The sequence below is a fragment of the Bos taurus genome, chromosome 27 (assembly GCF_002263795.3).
Source record: "Bos taurus isolate L1 Dominette 01449 registration number 42190680 breed Hereford chromosome 27, ARS-UCD2.0, whole genome shotgun sequence".
Lineage (NCBI taxonomy): Eukaryota > Metazoa > Chordata > Mammalia > Artiodactyla > Bovidae > Bos > Bos taurus.
Window position 1 is genome coordinate 1,357,877 of NC_037354.1, and position 25,466 is coordinate 1,383,342.

At 52.3% G+C, this 25,466-nt stretch overlaps 1 protein-coding gene and 1 non-coding gene across 5 annotated transcripts in view; both read left to right on the forward strand.

Annotated features, from left to right (window-relative positions):
* Positions 1–25,466, forward strand: part of ARHGEF10 (Rho guanine nucleotide exchange factor 10) — a 61,637-nt gene that overhangs the window by 10,592 nt on the left and 25,579 nt on the right. For 2 of the 4 annotated variants that reach the window (XM_010820190.4, XM_059882317.1), the window contains exons 2-16: positions 1,233–1,382; positions 5,051–5,299; positions 5,871–6,137; positions 7,695–7,758; positions 9,197–9,273; positions 11,026–11,082; positions 13,347–13,510; positions 15,772–15,888; positions 18,382–18,496; positions 19,409–19,515; positions 22,348–22,425; positions 22,637–22,816; positions 23,483–23,599; positions 24,435–24,527; positions 25,225–25,395. In XM_010820190.4, coding sequence (XP_010818492.2) covers positions 1,346–1,382; positions 5,051–5,299; positions 5,871–6,137; positions 7,695–7,758; positions 9,197–9,273; positions 11,026–11,082; positions 13,347–13,510; positions 15,772–15,888; positions 18,382–18,496; positions 19,409–19,515; positions 22,348–22,425; positions 22,637–22,816; positions 23,483–23,599; positions 24,435–24,527; positions 25,225–25,395 — 1,893 coding nt within the window. In that variant the 5' untranslated portion in view covers positions 1,233–1,345. The remainder of the gene's footprint in view (positions 1–1,232; positions 1,383–5,050; positions 5,300–5,870; positions 6,138–7,694; positions 7,759–9,196; positions 9,274–11,025; positions 11,083–13,346; positions 13,511–15,771; positions 15,889–18,381; positions 18,497–19,408; positions 19,516–22,347; positions 22,426–22,636; positions 22,817–23,482; positions 23,600–24,434; positions 24,528–25,224; positions 25,396–25,466) is intronic. The other 2 variants (XM_010820191.4, XM_010820192.4) reach the window with 2 other exon arrangements.
* Positions 19,366–19,458, forward strand: MIR10169 (microRNA mir-10169). The gene has a single exon (NR_162200.1). It is a non-coding gene; the product is annotated as a microRNA mir-10169 (primary transcript).

Sequence of the window (25,466 nt, forward strand, 5' to 3'; positions counted from 1 at the left end):
GCACACACCTCTGTGTGCATGCATGTAAACACAAGTATATGTATGTGTGTACATCTGTGTGTGCCCATGTGCGAGCACACATGTATGTAATGCTTCCACACACCTCTGCGCACGTGTGTGAGCACACATATATGTATGTGCACACACCTCTGTGCCCGTATGTGAGCACGTCTATGTACGTAGGCACACATCTGTGTGTGCGTGCATGCAAACACTCCTGTATGTATGTTTGCACATACCTCTGCGTACATGTGCGATCACACGAATATGTATGTGCACACCTTTGCATGTGTGAGCACATGTGTATGTATGTGTGCACACACCTCTGTGATGTGTGCTTCCCTGCTGTGACCTTGCAGAGCAGGACATGGCAGGTGTGGGCTGAGGGTCTGCTGACTTTATATGGAAGCAGTGGTGTTGCATTCACTGTCGGAAGCCGGTGTCTGCTGGTGAGGGTGAAAGGCTCAGGTTGTCCGCTACTGTCCCAGCTCCCCCAGGCCTCGAGCCCCCTGACCCTTGTGGTCTGCGCATGTTGTCATGATGGTTTGGAGACCGTACTCGGTCCCTCTTCCAGAGGGTGTCTCTAAGTGTTGTGTGGCGTCTGTGGGGGCCTTCCCTGGCACTCATCTGGGACCCCGAGAACCAAGGAAGTCACGTCTGTTAAGTTTATCTTCCCATAATGGTTCTGGTGGAGCCCAGGCAGGTGTCTGGGGGTATCAACGCCGTAAACAGTGTCCTTGGTTCACAGGATGCCTCCTTGGGAGCGTGGGACCAGACCTCCCGTGGCCTGCCTGGTGTGGCACGCATCTCAGACCACTTGTGAGGAAATAGGAAGGCAGGAAATAGAAAGGATGAAGCAGGACCTGGGATCCAGCCCAGGCCTGCGGGTTCACCGACGCGCTCGCTCCAAAGGACTTGAGAAAACAGCTAGCCTCCTCCTCAGTCCTCAGAAACTAACTCTTCACCCCAAACTGGTAAAGATTTAGTTGAAGGAAGAAGAAAAATGCTTGGGCTTTCGCGTCCATTTCCCCCTCAGCACACGTGTGAGGTTCAGCAGGGACTTGGCATCCCGAGCAGGGAGGGGTCCAGCCAGTGCCTCCTGCGTGCGGTTCCAGGTGCCGTCAAGACACCAGGAGTCTCTTCTCCGCCTCGCTTTGCCCTGAGTGTTACTCCCGGGAGGTTACGGTCCTCACTGCAGCCACCAATGAACACCCACTTTTTCCTCCCCTCAGGCTGTCCGTGGGCACCCAGTGGCACCAGGGCCACCACCGCCCGGCCCTGACAGCCGAGCCTCCTCCTGCGGCCCTGCACGCCCCAAAGCCCAGAGCACGGTGGCCGTGGCAGCATGGATCAGCCGGGCCCGCCAGCTCCCGCCCGAGAAGGTAACGGGCTGCGCGTGGGCGGCGGGCAGGTGGGTGGGCACGTGTGGGCTCTGTTCCAGGCATGGTCCACCTGGGGGGGTTCCCTGGGGAGCCTGGAAGGTCGTGCAGACATAGGGCGCCAGGTGTGCAGGCTGCTAACCCACACCATCTCCCGCAGCTGGTGGCTGTTTCCTGGCTGGACACTAGGGCTAAGACCAGGGTTGAAGCATGTTGGTGCCACATTTAACATGATAGTACTCTAATCCTTACATGACTTTCTGGGTAATTAACATCTGTAACAGTTAGCAATGGGGCTAATAGACTGGCTGTGCCGCATGGCATGCAGGGTCTAGTTCCCTGACCAGGGATCAGACCTCCACCTCCTGCATGGGCAGCGTGGAGTCTGAGCCACTGGGCCACCAGGGAAGTCCCCTTCTTAATGATTCAGCGATACTTTAGGTATGATTTGCCCCATTATAAAAGTGAAATTGTCCTCCTAAAAATTCCCTTGAATGTGAAGAGGGAGCTAAAAAATCATCGAGGTCATGCTTCCCTCACCACTACGACACCTGTATTTTGATCAGGTTTCTGTCTTTTCATTCGTATTTCTTTTCTACATGATAGTAACTGTTGAATATCCATTGTTAAAACTGTTGACTGTACGTTTTTACATTATTCTTAAGACTTTATTATTTCCCATGTCAGTCCGAGGCTCTCACAGCTGTCGTTTCCAGTGGCGGCATGGCGTTCTGTACGTAGTGTCCTTCTGTGTTCAGGTGGGAAAGCTCCATCCATGTCCAGCCTGCCATCAGGGACCTGGGCCTTTTCTAGAAGCTTCCTAGGCACCAAGTCAAATCGTCTGGATGCAGCAGGATTTGTGAAGAAGTGGTGCGGCAGAGAAGTGTGTGGCTTTGAGGGTTTCCCAAACAGCTGCTCGGGTTTGAATGTCATCCTCAGGACACACGGGCTGATGACTGAGAACATGTGTGCATCTCTCCTGGCATCAGTTTGCCTCATTCTTGGGGTGACAGAACTGGAGTAGCCCTGACCTCAGGAGGTAACATTCCTAAAACTCTTAGAGGTGGGGCCCCTAGAGGCGCTCAGAGAATCAAATTAGAAGATGCAAGTCCCAGATGCAAACACCATTACAAGGTGGTCCAGGGGGTCTCAGGATGCAGATCTCAACATTTAATGATTGTAAATGCTTCTGAACTGTGGTGCTGCAGAAGACTTTGAGAGTCCCTTGGACAGCAAGATCAAACCACTCCATCCTAACAGAGATCAACCCTGAATACGCATTGGAAGGACTGATGCTGAACCTGAAGCTCCAGTACTCTGGCCAGCTGATGCGAAGAGCTGACTTAATAGAAAAAACCCTGATGCTGGGAAAGATAGAAGGCAGGAGAAGAAGGGGCCGACAGAGGATGAGATGGTTGGATGGCATCACTGACTCAGGGGACATGAATTTGAGCAAACCCCAGGAGATAGTAAAGGATAGGGAAGCCTGGCATGCTGCAGTCCATGGGGTCACACAGAGTTGGACACAACTTAGGGACTGAACAGCAACAATAAGCCACCAGAAACTAAAACCTTTCTGTAATTAGTAACAAAAAAAAGTGAGTCCTGGCAGGGAAAGGAAGTCATCAGTGGCACCATATCCATGCTGATTCAGGACAGTCCTCGTCCACTGCCTGGTGATGTGCAGTGAGCTCACGCAGAGGCAAGGACAGCGGGCAGTGTCCAGCGGGGGAGGGGCCTGGCCTTCAGAGGGGGGGCTTTGTTCTGCAGACCCTGCTGCCCCCAGGGACCTGCTCCCAGCTGTGACACGCAGAGCCTGGAGGTGGCGGGGGGCCCGCTATGAATAGCCCCTTGTTGGTTGGTCTGTTTGCAGCCTGGTCCTTCTTAAAGCTCTTCTTCTTCATAACAGTAAAAGGAATTAAAAACAAATAGCCTTCATCTGAAACAGGAGAAACATCATATGTTGGGTTAAGCTTGCAGATTTAATCAGCTGTGGTCTGAGAACCCAGGAACAATATATATAGCTTTGATCTCTGGCCTTAAAAATGAGTATTCTTTTAGTCTTTTCTCTTAATGTGTTAATTTGTAACAAGTCTTTAAAAACCATTAATGGGTCAGCGGTGCTGGGGTTATCTCCTCCGAGGATGGACAGCCTACCTGGCTTCCTCCCTGCCAGCCAGCACTCCCGACTCCAGGCCTCCGTCACTGTGTGGGCTGACTGCGGCATTCATTCGGTCCTCGTCTGCCAGGAGCTATGGGCAGCTGGGATAGGCTGGGCCTGACAGAGTTCTCCTTCCCATCTCTCTCTGCAGCTGCCTGCCTGCCTCCTTGCCTTTTTTTTTTTGCTAAATCATTAAGTATTCAGTTTATTCACTGAAATAAACTGGTGAACACATCTTAGAGCAAGAAGTCTCTTCAAGAGAAAAATAAAATTTTCCAGAACATTTTCCAAGTATAGTTGTCATCATTTCCTTAAATCCACACTTGCCAAATGAATGTGACAGGGACATAATGCCAATTAAATACCCTGACAAAAGCGATGTTTCAACTTAGCGATGTCACGGGTCATGCTGGGCAGTGTGGAGGTTCATGACGGTGCGAGTCAGAACCACGGGCTGGCCTTTCGTCACCCTTCTCCTTTGGGGTTACACCATGCAGCCCCTGGACTTCGAGAATTAGGTGAAGCACACCTAAAATCAAATTGGTGAAAACTGTTACAAAGAGAAGAGTTTTATAATTTATTGAACTACATGGGCGCTAAGATAACCTGGGAGGGGTCAGAACAAAACATGATCTGTGGGACCTGAGACACAGGGTCTCCCGGGACCACCGTCACTCATTTCTTTTTAGAACAACGTATTTTAAAGTACAATTTATTTAGTATTTTTATACTTAATGTATAGAAAACTCAGGTAGACACAGATGGTTTTAATGCCATTTCACATTTTAATTCCAGCATATACTATTTTTTCTTTTTTCTTAAAAATTTTTAGAGGTCTTCTACTGATCTGAGATTACAGCAGATACAGTGAGTGTTCTGGTCCTTTAGATTCAGCTGATTTTTTTTTTCCTTTTAAAAGTCTGCGTGAGGGATCTTATTGTTTGTAAGAGTCATGTAAGAGTCATGTAAAAACTCTTGTATCAGCAAATCTTTGCATCTCCTCTCTTTCCCTCCAAAAGAGCGTAACCCAGCTGACACAGGTAACTCACAGCTTTACCCTGAAGATGGTATGCGCAGCTGCCAGAATGCACAGAACAGGTGAAGTCATTGCACTGATTGCATAGGAACTGCTGAAGTGAACTTGATCCTTGCCTGGTGGCTTATTTAGTGTTACTCCAAGTTGATTTTTACTCGTGCGGTTCTAAGACCAGAGTGTAAAACGTAGCAAGGGCTTTTTCTCTTCCTTTCTGTCTCGCCTGCTTTTTCTTCCCAGCCTGTGAGTTGAGGTTCCTTCCAAGAGGAAACACAGATGTATGCCCCAAGCCTGGTGGCACTGACTTTTCCCAGTAGAAAGGTGGGGGCCTGGAGGGGGCGGGGAGCGCTATCACACCTCTGGTGCCCACCTGGGTGCCCACTGCTGGCTGACTGCCTGTCGTGTGTTCAGGAGAGAGGAAGTCGTTCTCCTGGTAATAAACACTAACAGTGTGATTTGCGTGATCTTCAACTTCAGAGAATGAAGTCAAGTATGACACTAATAACAACGAGGAGGAGGAGGAGGAGGGGGAACAGCTCGATCTGGACAGCGGAGACGAAGCTCCAGAGGCCGACAGGCAGGCTCCGGGCTCTGCCGAGGCAGGGGACGCTGGGGCAGACGCTCCTGCCACCGCTGCCACTGCCGCCACCGCGGGACCCTGTGCATCCTCCGGCCACCACCCAGGGACCAGCCAGCCCACCTGCGGGTTAGACCGTCCAGGGGAAGGTAGGGTCCAGGAGCCCAAAATCTATCATATGTCTGTGATGTGCTGTGGACAGAAATGACTTGATTCAAGTTTGGCCAAGATTTCTCTTCTTTGTTCTGTTTTCTGTGGTTTTCAATCTTGTCCATGTTTTTTTCTGTTTATGTTCTGGAAGAAACAGGTATGTTTTTTCCTAATAAAAATGGCCTCATCATAGTTTGTCACTATCTTACATGAAACGTTATTTCAAAATAATTCTATTTGATATGAAATGTACAAGTTTAATTTGTGTTTTAAAGTCTGGAGGTGGAGTTGGTCACTTTTATTCGGTCCAATGGTCTGGTTGGTACCTTCACCAGCTCTCCATGTGGTTAATGATGCCCCACTTCTGGCAGCTTCTAACCTACTCGTCTCAGTGGAGGAGCTGCCCTGGGCTCAGCCAGGCTGTGTGCCCCTGGTTCCCAAGGTCACGCTCACCCCTCGGATGCCCCAAAGCACCGTGCTCCCAGGCCTGGGGTCTCCCGGGCCAGCAGGGCGTGTCAGCCAAGTCTTGCACAGCCGGGCGTGTCTGCCACAGTCTCCTTTCATCCTCAGGATGTGAAAAAGGACCTGGAGTGGAACCACTGAAACCCGGGGTCCCGTCAAGAGTCAACCCCTACTCCGTCATTGACATCACGCCCCTCCAGGAAGACCAGCCGCCACCCCCAGACCCGGATGCCGAGGGGGAGGGTGGGGGCCTGCACGTGCCCAGTGGGTACTTGGTGCCAGTGCCCTGCGGTTATGCCGTGCCCTCCAGCCTGCCACTGCTGCTGCCAGCCTACACCAGCCCCGTGCTGCCTGCCCCACCCGCTGACCCCGCAGGTAGGGGGCCCTGAGACTGTGCCCCGGCTGCTCAGTGGGGACCGGTCAAGGAGAGGCTTGGAGTGTTGTCTGCAGTGTTGTGGAGCAGCCTGGGCTCTGTCCCCACCCCTGGCCTCCTTCCCCCAGACGCCCCCACACCTTGTGCCTGTGGGCGGCACTGTCCACGTCGTGTGTCTCTGTGCCCTCGTGTCATCCCTTCATGGGTGACAGGCTCTCTGCCATCAGACTGTCCAGCTGGAGCCCCAGTTCATGGCTGGGGGGAGGGATCCGGGAGTGCAGGTTGGTGTCCAGGAGAATCAAGAGGCTCCTTGAGAAGCGGCGGCATGGTGGGCAGGTGCAGGGAGACTGAGCCCGCGCCTGTGACAGGGCCGTCGGGGGCCCGGGTCCCAACGGGTCCCAGGTCTGTGAGGCTGTCAGAGGCACAGCGGCACCTCTGCTTAGCGGGAAGGAGCTGGCAGGTAGCTTCGAGGACGTGGCTCATGAAGCCGGTGTCAGTCATCTCTACAGACCCGCCCTGGCTGTGTTGCTTCAGCCTCAGCTGGTTGTGCAGAGCTTGGGTTTTCAGGTTTAAAAGGAGACTGTGTGTCTGCCTCAGAGTTGCATGTTGAGACCTGGCCCCCAAGGTGATGGTGTCAGGAGGTGATGAGGTTCTGAGGGTGCAGCCCTGCGCGTAGGTTTAGCGCCCGATGACACAGCCCACTGAGCCCCCAGCTCTCCTCATGGGAGGACATGGCGGGAAGGCGGTCTGTGAGACGGAAGGGGCCCGAGCAGATGCTGGCGCCTTGACCTTGGATGTCCAGGCTTCAGGCCGTTGTCCGTGAACCTTCAGGCTACGGGGTTCTATGGGGGCAGCACCCCGCTGTCCCAGCCGAGGCCCTCGGGCAGCGGCTGCATCTCCCCCGGCGCCCGCCCGGTCACACGTCCGGGTTCGAGCGCAGCGGGTTCTGTCCAGGATGGGCCGGTGTCGGCGTCTCTGCTGAGCTGTCCCGCTCTCACCGGGTCTGTTTCCCTGTTCCGTGTCAGGACATGCGTGAGGACCGCCCCGGGCTAGACGTCCTGATGGCAGGAGCATGCCTGGGGGACGGTGGCCTCTCAGACGTGCTATCAGGACAGACGTGTGAAGTCTGAGGAAAGTGGTTTTTTCCTGCCAAGTTAAGACAGCTGAGGGGAACATGCAGTTTGGTTATCAAATTTCACCAACTTCAGAATCTTTCACGCTTGAGAATCTTTAGAGCTTGTCCTGTGGACACATTTTCAAGTGGATCATAATTGCAGATTCCCATGGTGTTAGTTTTCGATTCTGGCTTGATTCGTTTGGGCACCACTTTGTTGCAGCCTGGCTCATGAGGCCTTTGGGTGTCACTCTTTATCGGCGTCCTGTTGGAGTACATTTTATCTAAAAGTTGAAGAGTTTAAATCTGCCAGTCGATCCTCTTTACGATAAGATAAGCCTCTCATTGATGAGAAAGGAAAGTACGAAACCATTTAAAGGGTAAAAAGCAAGTCCCTAGACGTGTCTTTCAAGCGTGAACAGTGTGAACTTTCCTCTCCTGGCAGAGACACAGGAAGCGGCAGAAGACAGCCAGCTGAATTCCTTGAGTTCTGAGGATCCAGCGAACAGGTATCTTGCTCGTGTTCCAGGTGTTCTGAGGCCTGGACCTTCCCTGACGTGCCGAGTGCTGTGAATCCGAGCTCACTGCCAAGGCCCCTCCCCACCCCTTGGTCCCTCTGTCCTGTGTTCCCTCTGCCTTCTCACCCGGGGACCCCGAGATCAGGTCTTCCTGAACCCCAGGATTCTTTCAGACGTTAATATGACACTTTGTGGATAAAGAGAAACTGGGTTCACGACCAGATAGAGCTGGACAACATGCTTGACCTTGTTACGTTTCTCAAGAGTCCCAACGGGGAGAAAGGATTTTTAATTTTGTCTGACCCAGCTTTCATCTGAAATCCTTGAAACTGATTTGATTACGGGTGTTTCTTTCATGCTGCTTGCCTTCACAAATGCTGCTTCATCTGCTTGAAATTCCCAGGAGAATCCCCGCCTCCAGGCAAACTCCTACTCACCCTCCAAAACTCTAGCTTAAGTGTCTCGTTTCATGAAACCGTCCCCCTCTGTGCTTCCAGAGCCGTGTGCACACACCTGCATTGTGATTGACTGCTTTGTGCTCTCACGTTATCTCCTGTGTCCCTTTCTTCTACCAGACTGAATACTTCAAATACAAAGACCAGGTTTTACCACGTTCTAGAGAACCTACCGCCTAGCATGGCAGCGTGCTCGCTGCATGGTAGGTGTGTTTGCTTTTAAGCGACTCTATCGAGTTATAATTCATATACCATACTACATTTCACCTATTTAAAGTGGACCATCCTGTAGTTTTCAGTATATGGCATTATTCATTTTAAAAGTGCAATAAAAATACATACCATAAAGTTTGCCATTTTTAACCATTTTTAAGTGTAAAATCCAGTGGCATTAAATTCATTCACAGAGTCGTACAGCCATCACCACTCTCTGCCTTTGAAACATTTTCATCGTCCTGATCAGAAGCCTCGCCCTTCATACCATAACCCAGGTGCCCCCTCCCAGCTCCCAAGGCCTCTGTTCTACGTTCTGTGAACTTGCCTGTCCTAGGTGCTCATATGATCTGAATCGTGCCGTGCTTGTCCTTCCGTGTCTGGCTCATTGGCTTGGCATCATGTGTCGAGGGTGATCCATACTGCAGTGTGTGTTGGAATCTCCTTCCTGTTGAAGGCCTGGTACCGTTCCATTGTGCACACACACCACATTTTGTTTATCTCCTCCTCTCCTGACGGCCACCTCCCAGCGGCCGTGCTGACGCTGCTGTGGACGTTGCGGCCAGGTGCCTGGCAGGCCCCTGCCCTCACGTCCTCTGGCTGCACACCTAGGAGCGGAGGCGCCGGGTCACACGGTGATCCTGTGTCTAACTTTCTGAGGAAGAGCCAAACTGTTTTCCACCACAGCTGCACCATTCTTCATCCCACCAGACACGTGTGAGGGGTTCTCAACATCCCGATGTTCTTGTGTGTTCTTTAAGTGAGGATCCAGATCAGAAGGAGGACAGCGCCCTGGCCCGCTGGGTCGCGGATCCGGCCAACACAGCCTGGATGGAGAGTGAGTACCACGCCAGGGCCCCAGGGGCCGTGCGTGTTTGTCCGGCTCTGCTGCTGTTCTCCTGTCCTATGTCCGTTCATCTGAAGCCCCGACCACCGCTGACTGCAGTTGCTTCCCCGGGCCCCACGAAGCCATGGCTTTGTCTCCCATCAGATCATCTGCTCTCTGCGTCTCAGCACCCCCCTCGTCCTGGCTGATGGATTTATTCCAGTACTGATCTTATCTTTTGTCATAACAGCCAGAGATTTGGGGACAGAGGCACTAACAAGGCATTCTTTCTCGTGATCCCCAGTCAGATGCTTTCTTATGGTACCATTTTGAAGAGGGGTGGTGGGTGTTTAAGCCAGCCCACAGACCAGATGGCGTGGCCTGGCAGACCTTTTATTCCACGTGTGGTGCAGAAAGCAGAACTAATTTTAGCTAGGCTTGTTTTTTAATATTTTTAAAGTAACCTTGCTTTTCTAATTAGCCCTTTTACCATCCACTGGCTCACTAATGTCTGTGTAATTGTCTTATACGATTGACTCACAAGGTACGACCATCTAAACATTATCCTAATTATTAAATTCTCCCCTGGAATGTTTCATTTCTGTTTTAATTATGACACTGTCAAAACAAAGAACTCTGCAAACGTAGATTCTTCTGCGAGCGGCTATTAAATATGGATCATTACAGGATTAAATTATCATCTCGCTGTCCTCAAGCAATTTTATTTACAAAGTAGAAGCTGTCTGACTCTTTCTCCCATGACTCGTTTTCATTAGTGGAATAACTGTATTCGAACGTGAGGTCTGTACACCACTAGCCGCTCACGTGCTCTAATAGGGGTGGAAATACTGTGGCTGCAGTTGAAACGTATTATTTCGGGACAGCAAGCGTCTCTGACTTGGGCTTTGACAGCAACCCAAGAATACGCCGGGCCGTGGCCGTGCGTTCACCCCGGGAATGTGGGAAGGGACAGTGGCTGCATGTCAGAGGAGAGGGAGGCTGTATTTACCTGGTTTTGTCTCCTGTTGCTTAGTAACCATCACTTTTGTGGGTTCCTGGATGGAGCACACTGTAATTTCGTCGGGCTACCTGCAGAGCATGGAGCTCTCACAAATATGTACATGAGTTTCCAACTCTGTTCTCCTGTGGGACCCCTGAGTCAGGCACATGGAACGTCAGCCGTGGAGGATCCCTACTTTTTTAAAAAAAGAAACACCTTAAACAATTTCCTAGGCTACTAGTGGTTCACGTAGTACAGCTTTAGAGGTTTTTGTCCTAAAAGTTGCACATCTTCATACGTGCACGTGGCTGCCTTTCATCTGCAGTCGCGGGAAACGAGATGACGCTGTCAGCCGAGTCCTACTCAGAGCAGCAGTGAATCTATCCCTCTGTTTCTGAGACTACACGCCACCTTTGTGTGTTTTGCCCGTCAGAAAACATTAATTGCAGTAACTTAAAAATGCTTATAAAGATGTGTAATTGAACACAAAACAAACGAAAAAAAGGAATACTTTGACCAGGAGGCCATAAACCTCTTCCTGGAGATGTTTCACAGCCGCTCCATGTAGAGCCGTCGTTCCTTCCCCAGGAAGTGTTCTGCCCTAAGAACAATGCCTGCGCTCCGGTGGGGCCCCGTCAGTTACCATCCCCGTAAAACAAGCTTCCGAGTGGCTGAAGCCTCGCCGGAGGCCGTGGGCCCCGCGAGTGCAGACTGCTCTCTCTGCGTCTGGGTCAGTTTTAAAGTCTCCTTTCCTTTCCTTCCAGATCCGGAAGAAGCCATTTATGACGACGTGCCAAGAGAAAATTCAGACTCTGAGCCAGGTTTGGTTTCGTCTGGAACTGAGTTTAACGGGCTGCAGTTTAGATGGAAGCGGGCAGGCGAAGCCCCTAGGCGCACAGTCCCTGCGCGTCTGTGGTCGCGTTTTGTAAGGTTTCAGTGTCTTGTTGATGCCGTGGGGTAGAACGCTGTGTGTGCACACCTGTGCGTGTGTTCACACCCGACCCTGGAGGTTGGATGACTATCTCGATTACCTAAAAGAAGCAGGAGGAGTTAAAGATGTGAAAATACAAATGGAAAGATAAGGCGTGGAGGCCGGGAGGTAGCAGGTGACACACAGGAGGTCATGGAAGAAGGGATTACTAAGAATTTTCCGGGATTACAGACGTAAGCTCCCAGATTATACAAATACAGAGCCAAAGCAGGCTCACGTGTGAATGCACACAGAGGTGCCTACAGCTGAGCTGCTGAGCACAGCCCCACCATGACCAACCTAACAGCAGCGGGAGAGGAGCCGCCGCCACCCGGGAGGAGCCGCAGTTCGGGAAGAACAGCATACTTCCTGACAGGCAGATAATGTTCCCAAACTGCTAAAGAAAATGCAGTGTTCTGACCCAGATTTCCACATCCGGCCAGAGTATTGTCCTTTTAGAGAGACACAGGCAGCATCAGACACAGGTTGGGGAACTGGACCGCCTGTAGAGCCCAGAGGAACGGTCCGTGTTGCATTTCATGGGAAAGGGGTGCTGAACCCACAGAAGGCAGCAGAAAGCTGTGACGGGTGAGTGGACCGCCTCTGACCCTCGGAGGTTGTTAGCTCAGACTTAGAGCCCCTGCACTCAGAAAGCCTGATGCCCAACGACCCAGATGAAAGGTCAGGACTTCATGCCCAGCAAGCAAGCTGAAGCCCATCCTAGCCCTGGAGGTGTGTCTCCAGAGTTCAGGTGTCTTCCAACATTGGCTGGTTCAGTGTCATTTCCCAGGGGACCAGGTGAATGACAGAAATCATATGCTTAGAAGGCAGTTGGTGCCATGCAGTGGCCTTCTGGTGTTAAAACTCCTGACAGAACCTTCCCAGCCTCATGGAGGACATATTCTTAAAATTGACAGCAAACTTCATATTTAAAAGCATGGACTCATTTATTCATCCCAAAAGTGTTCTGGAGGCGACCAGGTCCCCGGAGCTGCTACAGCCTCAGCTAACAGAGGCTGCCTCCCAAGACCCAGCAGGACGGGAGACCCTCTAGCCTCTTTATAAACAAACCTACTGGATCTTTACAGTAAGTGTGCTCCTGGGTAGTATTTAAGTACCTGCTACAAGCAACATGGGGACTAAAGGCTAGTTTCTGTAAAGCCAGGTTTGAACTGCATTTTGGGATAATTGATCCTCCCTGGTAGGGCTCTCCCGGCACAAACAGGATGATCTGGGGTCTCAAAAACCAAACGCTAATGGCAGGTGGGCCAATAGTGCCCCTGCTGGAGATGTCGGCTGTTCTGTTAGGCCAGGTGCCCCTGTGCGGGCAGCACCTTTGTCGTGATCTGGAGGCGTGAACAGACATGCTCATCACTAATTTTGAAATGACTGATATGATAAAGACGTTTAAATGCAGTAACAGTTTATGGGCTTCCCCAGTTGTTCAGCGGTAAAGAATCTGCCTGCAAAGCAGGAGACCCAGGTTCGATCCCTGGTTCAGAAAGAGTCCCTTAGAGGAGGGCATGGCTACCAACTCCATTATTCTTGCCTGGAGAATCCCATGGATAGAGGATCCTGGTGGGCTACAGTCGATGGGATTGCAGAATCAGACACGACTGAAGTGACTGAGCATGCATGCATGCATGCAACAGGTTATAGGTTTTATGGGCTAATTTTAGCACAAAAGAATTTACAGTTGTTTGTAATATGCTTTACTTTCGTTCATATTTGATTATCTTTATCATCTATCGGTGATCTGTCAGTCTGTGTAATCTCTTTATATTCCACGTATCTATCTAAAGAATATCTTTCCTTCATCAAAAGTTCTCTACGGGCAAGAAATCATTTGGTATAATTGTGGTGGCTTCTCATAGACCAGTGGTCCTCTGGATGTGGATGGGGCTGGGGGTTTGTCAGAGTTTTGTTGCCCCCACCCATCACTGCCAGGGGTCTCCCCCCGAGGCCCCTCCACTGCTCCTCCAAGCTCTTCCCGGGTGTCTCCTCCCCAGCTCTCAGTGACGCTCTCACATGACAGACATGCACAGAGTAGCCAGGAGTTCTGCATTTTAATTGAGTTCTGCAATTTATTTCTTCATTTGGTGTTTTTGCACTCAGATGAAATGATTTATGACGACGTGGAGAATGGAGATGAAGGCGGCCACAGCTCTTTGGAGTACGGGTGGAGCTCCAGCGAGTTCGAGAGCTACGAGGAGCAGAGCGACTCGGAGAGCAGGAGCGGGGTCCCCCGCTCCTTCCTGCGTGGCGACCACAGGAAGCAGGCAGGTGTCCCGGCTATGTGCTGGGGGACAGCGTGCTCACACGGGCGTGTGGCCAGGACCAGAAGGGGTTGCCTCGTTCACATAGTCTTTACATGATTGTTTTCTAAGATGTTGATGTGTACTTTGAAGAAAGCATCTGATGTTAGCAAAAGAGAAGAGGCCCTTTATCTCATACAGTACAGTCCTGGCAGGATGAGAAAATGAAATTTACATAAATGGAATCCCTCAACAGGCCCCGAACGAGCTCCCTGTCCTGAGCATTCAGGAAGTAAGGAGGCATTCCCTGGCTATCTGTGCTGTGTACACACAGCGCTGCTAGTGCGCAGCCGGCTGCATGGAGAGCCTGGCCGGTGGACACGGCGCAGCCCACTGTCCTTTACAGAATGTCGTGGTCCTCGGCGTTCTGAGCACAAACAGGAAGAGGTAAAAATAGAAGGTGTTACAGAGGATGTTACAGGACAAAGGCCCCACCCCGCTGGGCACTTTCCTCCCTCAGCGGGACAGTCCTGAGACCAGGGTCCGGGTTGAAGGAGTGGATTCCGGGCTGACGCCAGGGCCAGCGGGTGTAAGTGGGGACCGGAGCGCTGCTCACTGAGGGGCCTGGTGGCTGGTGGTGACTGGCCGCCCCCACTGCTCGTGTTGGCGTTTGGGCTGTTGGTGAAAGAGGGATTTGTATAGCCGTCCACGGTCACGTCCAAGGGGGCTCTGTGTTCTGTGTGAGGTTGACATGCAGGCCTCACGTGGACAGAGGCTGCAGCCAGTGCCTCACAACGCAATCAATAAATCACCATGAGTCACGGCAGCCTGAGCCCCTGTAACCAATCTGGTGGGCTCCTTGCATGGCCTCCATGTATGTGTGGCTTATAGGTCATTCTGGGCACTGGGGTTCACGTGTTTTGTAATCTCATCCTGAAACTTAAGAAGGCTCTACCAACTGCTGGTGGTCAACCCAACTACCTGATACTTACGTATGTATGTATTTTTTGGCCACATGGCTTGCAGGATCTTTAGTTCCCCCGACCAGGGATCAAGCCCATGCCCCCTGCATTAGAAGTATGCTGTCTTAACCGCTGGACTGCCAGGGAAGTCCCCCAACTATTCAGCATTACTAACAAGCTTTTCCAGGAACCTGGCTCTCGTCTGTCACCAGAGTCATTACAGCGGAGGCTTAGCCAGGAAGTGAAGTTACAGCTATAGTTTCAATCGCAGCTGGTGACTAAGGTGACACTTGGCTTGTTCTAGCTGAGCCCAGCGTTCCAGATTTAAATGGAGGTTTTCAGTATGGTGCTGGGGCCTGATTTCAGCAGGATGGCACACCCAGTGGGGGCCTTGGAGAGGGGTTAAGAAACTCCTAACTAAATTTCATCTTCAGTGGGCCGGGGGGTTAGTGCAAACCGTCTTGGTCCAGCGATGGCCCGTGAGCTGTGAGCACGATTTCTGGGCAGAGACTCTGCCCTCCTGGCTGTCCGGGCGAACCCGTGCTCCCAGATGCACCACAGTAACATGCCGGAGGGGGTCGGGCGGCCGCGAGCGCAGAGCCCTCACGGGGGCCAGCAGGCAGCGTCCTGGGACAGGACAGGCGATGCTGTAACAAGTCCCTAGTTCCCTGGTTTAAAGAGTCATGTTTCAAAAACTGCCAAAGAAGACTGATCTCCCACACAGTCTTAGATTGGATCAGAAATTGCCCAGATGTCCTTGTCTGGGGAACATGGGCCACACTCTCTAAGGCGCAGGCCTTGGGTTGCACGTTGGAGACGTCTGTCATGATGCGAGGACAGAGTTTTGAGACCTCACCCCGCCCCAGGAGCTGCAGAGGAAGTCACGTCAGTCTGGAGACTTAAAAGTTGACATGGCTGTTACCAAACCATGCCCCTCTCAGTGCTGAACTCAAGTTTCTTCTGCTTTGGTGCTGACATACAGGAATAATTTTATATGTATTTCTACATTTTGGGTCACTTTAAATCCACTAAAATGTAGACGCATGCTGGTGCCCAGATTTTTCTGTGCGTTTACTTGCTCTGGTTCAGCACAGAGGAGTCTCCATCCTGGCTCACCTGGAGTCTGCCCTCTGCTGACATGTTTTACTCACTCGTGTGTTTATTTCCCGAAAGCCGGAGGGCTAGGACGGGGGGCCTGGGGCAGGAGGACGTTGGTGCGTGAACGTCACCCACCAGATGCGGCTCAAGTCCTCTCAATGTAAGACTGCCTGAAAGCGCCGGGAAGAGCGTGTTGTGAAAAGCTTGTGTCTCTTTGTGCTGTAGCTCTCCCATGACCTAACCCGCTTAAAGGAGCACTATGAGAGAAAGATGAGAGAGTTGATGGCAAACACGGTGGGCGCGGTAGAGATTCAGCAGCTAAAGCACAAACATGAACTGAAGGTGTGTGGTTCCCGCTGGAAATGCTTCTGCAGAAGCAGACTGTTGTTTAATGAGCAAGCTCACATCTGAGCTGCGGCGGTTCTCAGGGTGCGGTCCAGGGAACCCCAGGGCCATCCAGGCAGTGGATGGTTCCTGTCATTTCCGGGACCTCCTTTGCCTCTGTCCTGCCTGGCTTGTGCCACACCTGCTGGGACGCGGGATCCTCTGACTCCACGCCAGACTCGAGGCAGGTTCCCCCATGTGCAAACCAATGCACTTTTTTTGTTGTTTTGGAAAACATAGTAATTTATCATCAAATGTTACTAGCTAAGATAAAGTTAAATAGTTTTGTTGTTTATAAAATTAATATTTAAAAAATATTCAACATTTTTTCTCAATTTCAACTCCTTAGACAATAAATACAGACAAATGCACCAGGTGAGCCGAAGCCCTTGGGGCTGCTTGGTGACTTTGTAAGCGTGAAGGGCTCCTGAGACCGCAGAGCTGAGAACTGCCGGCTTGAATGTCGTGGCGTCTGCTGTCTGAGATGGTTTTTAAAAGAGCACTGTCAAGTAACTTCACTTCAGCTGGATTTGCCATCCTTCTGATGTCTGTCGTTTGTTCAGGTGTTGAAGGGCACTTGCCTGAGGCAGGTGTTCATTCAGAAACATCCCTGTAAATGCCACCGCTGTGCTCCACAACTTTCAACTCAGGAGCAAAGCCCCCAGAATCATAGCATCTCCTTCGGCTCGGCATCAGGCTGGTCCCTGGGCAGGAAACAGGTGGCAGCCCCGGGGATAGTCGGAGGCCGTTGGGGGTTTCTGGGCAGCACAGGGCAGTGTGTGAGGGAGACTGGCTCAGCAAAGAGATGGACACACTCAGGAAAGGACAGTGGGAAGTGCCGTGAGCGGCAGAGTGGGGCGACTTGTCCTATGCAGGGGAGCGGGGCCCGGCGTGTGGCTGGTGGCCATGGGGCCCCAGTCAGCTGTTCCCTCCCCACGGACCCCGGCATCTGTGTGGCTTCACTTGGAGGGAGTGTGGATGGAGCCGGGCTGTAGGCCGTGTCTGGCAGGAGGAGGGAGGATCCAGGGAGACTGTGGGGAAGGAGCTAAGGGGAGGTGCCTGGCAGCTGAGCAGTCGGGTGCACCTGCAGGGTGTGGGCACTGTGGAGAAGGGGGTGGCCGGATGCTGTCCACGGTGGTCTCCGGACGCGGCCAAGTTTGGTTAAAGGGGTGCAGGAGCGGAGGCAGAAGTGGCTTGGCCGTGTTTGACCTGGCGAAGGTGGGTGGTGGTGGGGTACAGGACATTGGGGTTGGGGTTGGCCAGACAGCGTGACCTGGGCTTGGTTTCCGTCGAGTTGGCTGGGAGGCCAGGTGCGCATCAGGGAGGCCGGCTAAGGCGCAGGGACAGAGGGGAACTGTAGAGTCACTTTGGGCTGCAGTTACGCGTGTCCAGCGCCAGACTGGCGGCCCCACGAGTGGGTAACCTGCAGGGGCATGGCTCTTGCATCTGGGATGCACACTTGGGCTGAACTGCTGGGTCAGCCGAGCCTCAGCCCCCAAGAGCCCCTTGGCCGGCGGCACTTTGGACAAATGCACAACCAGGCGGTGGCCCTGGAGGCCTGGCACTGGGAGGCCCTGGCCACAGCCACAGGGGGTGAGCTGGCAGGTGTTGAACAGCCGCCGCCCCCCGGGGAGGATCACAGGAGGACGGGTAGGGAGGCACCGTAGACGGACTAAAGGGGTTTGTGTCGTAAGAGGCCATCTGGATTTTCTCTAAACAATCAATCACTTGGTGCCGGATGGCCAGTACCATCAAGGTTAGCTTCTAAAGGGCAAGAAAAGTGGATAAAACGCAAGGCACATGGCTGGGCGCTTTGGACACTGGTGGCCAGTCTAAGTACTGTGCCGGGACCTGCCCCCGGGAACCAGAGTGAGCATGCTCCCCTGTGGTGGGAGGTGGGCTCTGCCGGTCCTTCCTGTGGGCTGGCCGTCTCTCTGTCCACATCCTGGCAGGTATTCCCGCAGGCATAGTGGGTCCTGGGAGTGGTCAGTATAAAGAGCCTGTGAGCCACTGGGCCGGCCGGGGGTGGTCTCCAGCTGGCGGCTCCCCTGTATCCTGCGATCTGCCCTTTAACCTCGGGCAAACCCCCTGACGTCCGTGCCCTCTGTTTCTCCACACCCAGGCTTCTCCAAGGCTCTTGGCAAGTGTTTGTAATAAAAACGAAGGTCAACTTTTAAACACAGAAGGACACATTTTAAAAACTATGCTAAGAAAGGGCTCTTTTTTAAAGTCTCTTTTTCCTTTTTTTTTTTTTAACCAGTGAAACCAAAACAGCCCCAAACTACCTCCCCATCCCCCCCACACAACAGCCAAGAAAGCTCTCCCAGATCAAAAAGCCAATTTCAGATGTTTCAAGACCAGACTACTTGACAGTATTCTTTTAAAATGGATTAAGAGCAACAAGGAGTTTTTACCGAGCTGCTCCCCTCACCCAGACCCCCTTCCCTGCAGATGCAGAAACTGGTGCGGGCCGCGAGAGAGGGCACCAAGGATGGGCTGGAGAAGACAAAGGCCGCCGTGAAGCGGGGACGCTCCTTCATCAGGACCAAATCCTTCATCTCTGCGGGTGCGTTTCCTTACTGGGTCCCCTCCGGGTGGGCAAGGGGTGGGGGAACTCTCTCCCCGCAGCAGAAAGTGGGGGCATTCTCCCAGGTGGTAGATTTCGCCACCTCCCAACCGGCTCCTCCCAGCAGTCGGGTGATGGGGGTCCCTCACTCTCACTCCCGGAGCCCCTGGGTTCTCAGCATGGTCATTCATCACAGAACATGATCACAGGGATTCCTTCACTGTGCTGGGACCCCTGGGCGTGTTTCCTGCCCCTTCCGGACTGCGGCGGAGCAGAGAGGCTCGGATCAGGATCCTGTGTGCTGTTTTTTTTAAAGCTCCTCACAGTTTTCTGAATTAGATAATCTCAATATTACCTGAAAATTCCCATGCTTTTCTGGTTTCTAGCCATTCTGTGGATTCTTTAGCTTACTTAGCTGCATCTAAGTTCTTAGAAATTAGTTTTGGTCTAAAATTTTTGATCTGGGGGGAGTTGTGCTTTTTCAGAGTTCTAATGAGAAAGGCAGAAAGTCAGGAGGTTACTGAGTCTCCCTTCGTTTTTGTCTGTGGAGTGTTGGTTCTGAGTAACTCAGAACTGCCTTTATTTGCTTCTGATTTTGGTTATGTTATAGATTCAGAAACTGAAATATGTGTTTCTACTCTGCCTTCTAGGTGTTCAAATGACACCTCTGCCTTTTTGAAGTTAGATTTCAAGTACCAAAAACTTCAAATATCAACAAACTCTGTGTTCCCCTTGTAGGAGGGGCTATTTTCTGGGTTTGTTAAAGCTTCACTTGACTCATCGCTGGGTGGGAAGGCCGCTTGGGGCTGAGGTGTCTGCCAAGGGCACCCCTCTGACGGCAGCTTTACTGCCCTGCAGTGTTATAAACGCCCCATTTCAACATCAGACTAGCACGCTCTGTCTTCCTTTAAGACCACAGATCCTGTCTTGAAGAGGAGCAGAACGTGTTCATCGACGTGGACTGCAAGCACCCCGAAGCCATCCTCACCCCGATGCCGGAAGGCTTGTCTCAGCAGCAGGTAGGGCGTGGGGCGGGGCTGGCACGGCAGGGCTGCGCTGACCTCTCCGTCCGCCTGGCCTCTGGCCTCGCTGTCCTTAAATACGTTAGGTATCCCCGCTGTGTGATTGTGAGCACGCGTGGAAGATCTGCTTCTTTGTGAGAGTCACTTATGCTCGTTCATGTTGACGGCCAAGAGACCAGGTGTGAGTGTGTGAAGCGTCTATGCAATGGTGGTTAGAATACAGATTTCCAGTAACTCATGAACTTAGCCAAATGTAAACGAATTCTTAATCTCTGAATATCGGTAGCAGAGGGGGAAAAACTCAGTGGTTTCCATTTGACTATGTTTGGGTGAAAGGGGAGGAAGGCATGGAGGGCGAGGGCATACCCGAGAGCCAGGGGCCTTCGGGAGAAGGGTTGCTGGTCCTGGGGGGATGTAATTTGAGTCTTCCCACGTGGGCTGCATGTTGCAGTTCATGGACGCTGAGAGAGATGACCGACAACGTAGGTAGATGACAAAGCTGGACAGACGTAAGTGGGCAGGTAGGTGATGGTCGATATAGATGCACGCATCGTACACATGACACGCACGCATGCGTGTGGCATGCAGACCATGAAAACCCTCTGCGGTCAGTTCAGAGTCCGACAGGAAAGATGGCGAGCTGCCGCGAGGAGACCGTCAGCGACCGTCAGGGTGAGGGCGGGGCCGAGGCGAACGGGCTTGCGCTCGGGAGGCCGTGTGTGAGTGCGTGGGGAGGCCGTGCGTGAGTGCGTGAGGAGGCCGTGCGTGAGTGCATGAGGAGGCCGTGCGTGAGGAGGCTGTGTGCAGGAAGGCGCGTAGGGAAGGCATTCGTGAGGAGGGCTTGCGTGAAAAGGGGAGGGCTAGGAGGCCGTGCGTGAGGAAGGCAGCCCCGGGACAACGCCCCGTCAGCCGTGCATGGATCTTGGGAAGCCTGAAGTCTGGGGACAGGCCCCGGGCGTGCTGTCCACATGCCAGGGTTGACTAAGGGGTGTCCTAACCTGCGGGGGCCCTGCAATCGGGGCAGATTTGGGGTTTTATCTTTATTTTCCAGTTGTTTTGATACCAATTCCAGGCCCTTTGACCTGATACATCAGAGTCATCTCAGCACTTAAGCAGAGTATTTAACACCTGGGTTCAGTTCAGTTCAGTCACTCAGTCATGTCTGACTCTGTGACCCTATGAACCACAGCACGCCAGGCTTCCCTGTCCACCAACTCCCGGACCACCCAAACCCATGTCCATTGAGTCGGTGATGCCATCCAACCATCTCATCCTCTGTCGTCCCCTTCCCCTCCTGCCCTCAATCTTTCCCAGCATCAGGGTCTTTTCAAATGAGTCAGCTCTTCACATCAGGTGGCCAAAGTATTGGAGTTTCAGCTTCAACATCAGTCCTTCCAATGAACACCCAGGACTGATCTCCTTTAGGATGGCCTGGTTGGATCTCCTTGCAGTCCAAGGGACTCTCAAGAGTCTTCTCCAGCACCACAGTTCAAAAGCATCAATTCTTCGGCACTCAGCTTTCTTTATAGTCCAACTCGCACATCCATACATGACCACTGGAAAAACCATAGCCTTGACTAGACGGACCTTTGTTGACAAAATAACGTCTCTGCTTTTGAATATGCTGTCTAGGTTGGTTATAACTTTCCTTCCAAGAAGTAAGTGCCTTTTAATTTCATGGCTGCAGTCACCATCTGCTGTGTTAGATCCCCCCAAATTCCCAGATATTCTGACTCCAGACTTGAGACATTGTCTGGAACTCTGAATCTGACCCTCTATAGTTTGGGGGGAGGATCCAGAGCGAGGGGTCTGTGGGCTCATAGACACATCTGTATGTACTTTGAAGCATCCGCCCTTTAAACATGTCACTTTGTTCCTCAGGTGTCCCTCAGGGTTGATTTTTGCCTCCATCTCGTGAAGGAGCAGCCCCTCCTGTGAGGAAAGCAGTCACGCTGACGCAGCCAGGGGCGGCTCCTGCCACCAGGTGGCGCCGCGGTTCCTGGGACGAGCCTCCCACTGCGCCGCTGGGGGCGGGGAAGAGCAACCTTGCTGTGCTTTTTACCCTCTATTTCCCGTTTACTGGCAAAACCAACTTTCCAAACTGGGTGTCAGCTGGACAGAAGTGCCAAGTGTCGTCCTGGTCTCCAGCAGGCACCTTGGGGCCAGAAGCTTGTGCTTGCATGCCCTCGGGTCGTGGGAACAAACCCCAAAGTGATGTCACTACTTCAAGTGCAGGCCTCAGATCTGAGGGAGTGGGGGCTGCTCCTGAAACGACGTTGGTGATTCACTCCTTGTGCTTCTAGCCTTGGAGGCTTTGAATGGCCTCAGAACAAAACAGATCTATACTTCCACCTTCCAAGGGCTTTTAAAAAAAAACTTTGGAATAATGATTTTAGATAAGTGTTGCTAATACCATTTTTTGGGGGAAGACTGGAAAGTTGTTTTTTTTTTCTGAACTTAATATGTACACGAAGTATACATTAACCCCGTGTAGCTCCATGCTGGGCATGCAGAACACACACAGTCAGTTTATTCTTGTTGTATGAGTGAATGAAATTGTTATTAATGCCATGATTTTGCTGTGTTGCTCCAGTTGTGGTTTATAATCTGTTGTTTTTAAAAAACAACAGAATTGTAGTGATGGGAAAGTATGTCTTATGCCATCATGGTAGATTGTTAACATAATATATTTTAAGGCCTTGGGAGGTTTCACTTACGTACTGTTTTGAACACAGAGAAACTTCATCAATAAGCCTCAACAGAAGTTAAATCTGTTTGCTGTGTTTTCCGAGGCAGTTTTTAACCATTGTGTTTTCAAACTCCCAACAGGTCGTAAGAAGGTACATTCTGGGCTCGATCGTTGACAGCGAGAAAAACTATGTGGATGCTCTTAAGAGGATATTGGAGGTACCCAAATATCACGCTGTTTTGTCTTTTATGAATTATAAAATACTCAAATTTGCAAAGTTCTTAAAAGACTCTGAGAGTTGTGTCTATGCATTGACATTCAAGAGTCATGTGGTTTATTTGGACACATATAATTATAAGGGCGAGCTTCTCTGTGTTCCTTGTTGAACCTGAGAAAAGCCTGGGCCGTGCTTGTTGGTCTCTGCCTCAGCAATATGAGAAGCCGCTGTGGGAGATGGAGCCCAAGGTGCTGAGCGAGAGGAAGCTGAGGACCGTCTTCTTCCGGGTCAAGGAGGTGCTGCAGTGCCACTGCCTGCTCCAGATCGCGCTGGCTGGCCGCGTGGCTGAGTGGGACTCAGTGGAGATGATCGGAGACGTCTTCGTGGCCTCGGTAACGGGGCTGGTGCACTCGGAGGGTCTGCAGGGCTCCCTTGGGCTCCAGGGCCCCCTCCCTTCTTCCTCGGGTGGGTCTCCTGTTGGTGCAAGCCCGGCTGACCCTGGCTGACCCCGGACGGACACCGCAGACCTCCCGTTGAAGCCCGTCTGCAGTCAGGAGGCTCTGTGCACCTACCTGTGTGCACCTGGGGAAGGATGTGGAGACATCCAGAGGCTCAGGTGCCCCGATCTGTCTCAGACCACACAGTGGCATCTCCATGGGACAGTCAGGTCAGGAACCCAGGACATCCGCACACTGAGGCACCCGACCTTCTGTCCACAGAGTGCCGGTCAGCAGCAGTTTAAAGGAGGATGTCTGTACTTGTCATCATTATATGACTGTAGTCAGGAACTTTCTTAACTGACAGCCAAACTGCCATGGCTTTGAGCTAGGAAGCACTGAAGTGCCCTGGGGTCAGCAGAGTAAGAACCACAGGCTCCTGACAAGTCTGCTTAAAGAAAAAAAAAATCACACTTAGTCATAATGAAGTTTAGTCCCTGAAAAGAGCACAGTGACAGAGAGGTTGTTGTTCGTGCAGGTTTCGGTCTTTCATCCTAAGCTTGGCAGGGAGGCAGTGAATCCTCCATTATTTTCATTTCTCGATTTTCTCTTGTATTACAGTTTTCTAAATCCATGGTGCTGGATGCTTATAGTGAATATGTGAATAATTTCAGCACAGCTGTGGCAATCCTTAAGAAAACATGTGCTACAAAACCTGCTTTCCTTGAATTTTTAAAGGTAAACACTTGAAAATTTTTTTGTGTTTTTTAACATCCTTTTGGCCACCTGATGCAAAGAGCTGACTCACTGGAAAAGACCCTGATGCTGGGAAAGATTGAGGGCAGGAGGAGAAAGGGACGACAGAGGATGAGATGGTTGGATGGCATCACTGACTCGATGGACATGGGTTTGGGTGGACTCCGGGAGTTGGTGATGGACAGGGAGGCCTGGTGTGCTGCGGTTCATGAGGTCGCAAAGAGTCGGAAACCACTGAGTGACTGGACTGAACTGAACTGATAACAGGTTCAATGCCTAGTACTTTGTAGTGAGATTTTACCAAATTTCCCCTCTAAACGTATAATGTTATTTATTGTAATGATTTTAGCACCAGTGGGGCCCTCGGTATTGGATCAGTACCAGAAATAAAGATGAATTTTTAGTGGTAAAGTAACTTCTTGAAAACCAACTTTGTTTGGACATCCTTAGAAGGATGTAGCCAGATGGGTCTAGGCAGAGAGTGGACACCAGACCCCAGACCCAGGGGCCGGCTGCCTGCTGCTGGTGACCTCAGGGTCAGGCTCTGGGATCTGGTCGGAGGGCCCCTTGGTCTCCAGGGCAGGCAGGGAGCAGATCCTCTGAAGATGAGCCCCACAGTGCTGGAGGGGCTCCGGGGTCTGCCCCTCCTCTGACCCCGGGGTGCACCCCACCCTGCTGGGAGTGGCTGCGGGAAGCCATGGAGGTCCCTGGTGGGCGCTGCGGGTGGTGTGCGCTCCTCCCCGGGGCTGCGTCCTGCGGGCGGGTGGGTAGGGGGGCGGCGTGGTCTGAGCCGGGGTGACGGGCCTTGTCCCCGCAGCAGTGTCAGGAGTCCAGCCCTGACCGCGTCACACTGCACAGCCTGATGACGAAGCCCATCCAGAGGTTCCCGCAGTTCATCCTGCTGCTCCAGGTGAGGCTCCCGCTGCCCCTCTGGGTCCTCGTGTGCATGGCAGGCTCCCAGCCCCGGTCCATCCTCCCGGGTGGCTTATGTCAGGGTGGGCCTGGGGCGGGGCGGTGGGACGGGGTAGGGAGGGCAGTCTGCGAGGTCGCCAAGGTGACAGCGCCCGGCTCGTAGATGGCCCTCTCCAAACCTGACTCAGAGTCTGGAGCTGGGCACCTAGGTGCAGGAGGTGACCGCACTGTGCCCCCACAGGGCCCTCCCTGTGCCCCCCAGGCAGACGGCACTCAAAGCCCAGTACTAGGACACACACCTGGGAAGGAGATCCCGAGCGTCTGTGGGTCCCCTTGCCACGCTCTCGCTGAGACCTGCAGCCTGACTGTTACCAGGGCAGAAGTTTCTGAGGTCCCGGCGAGCCGGCCATGGGGTCCTTCCCTGGAAACGCAATCTTGTTTCCCTTCCCACCCCCGATTAATGAGTCAATTTTGTGTTTGCAAAAGGAGCTTCGAATGTTCAGCCAAAGCATGATTCACTGAGTTGGTTGTCCTTTCCCAGGGCTTATTTTATTCCCCAGAAGCAGCAGTGCCAGAACCCTCCTCCCCCCAGCCCATGCTGGAGCCGCGCGATGAGGGGGCGGGTGTGCCTGGTGACCATCTGCCCCCCACCCGGCCTCACGTGTCAGCTTCCCCCTGCCTTGTGTTTCCTGAAGGACATGCTGAAGAACACACCCCGGGGACACCCCGACCGGCTGCCCCTCCAGATGGCGCTGACGGAGCTCGAGACACTAGCGGAGAAGCTGAATGAGAGGAAGAGAGACGCAGACCAGCGCTGTGAAATCAAACAGATAGCAAAAGCCATCAACGAGCGGTACCTGAACAAGGTGGATGCTTTTCCTCTCTGTAGGCTGTTTCCGCTTGTGCTAATGAGCTGTGGCTCTCTGAGCCACTTATT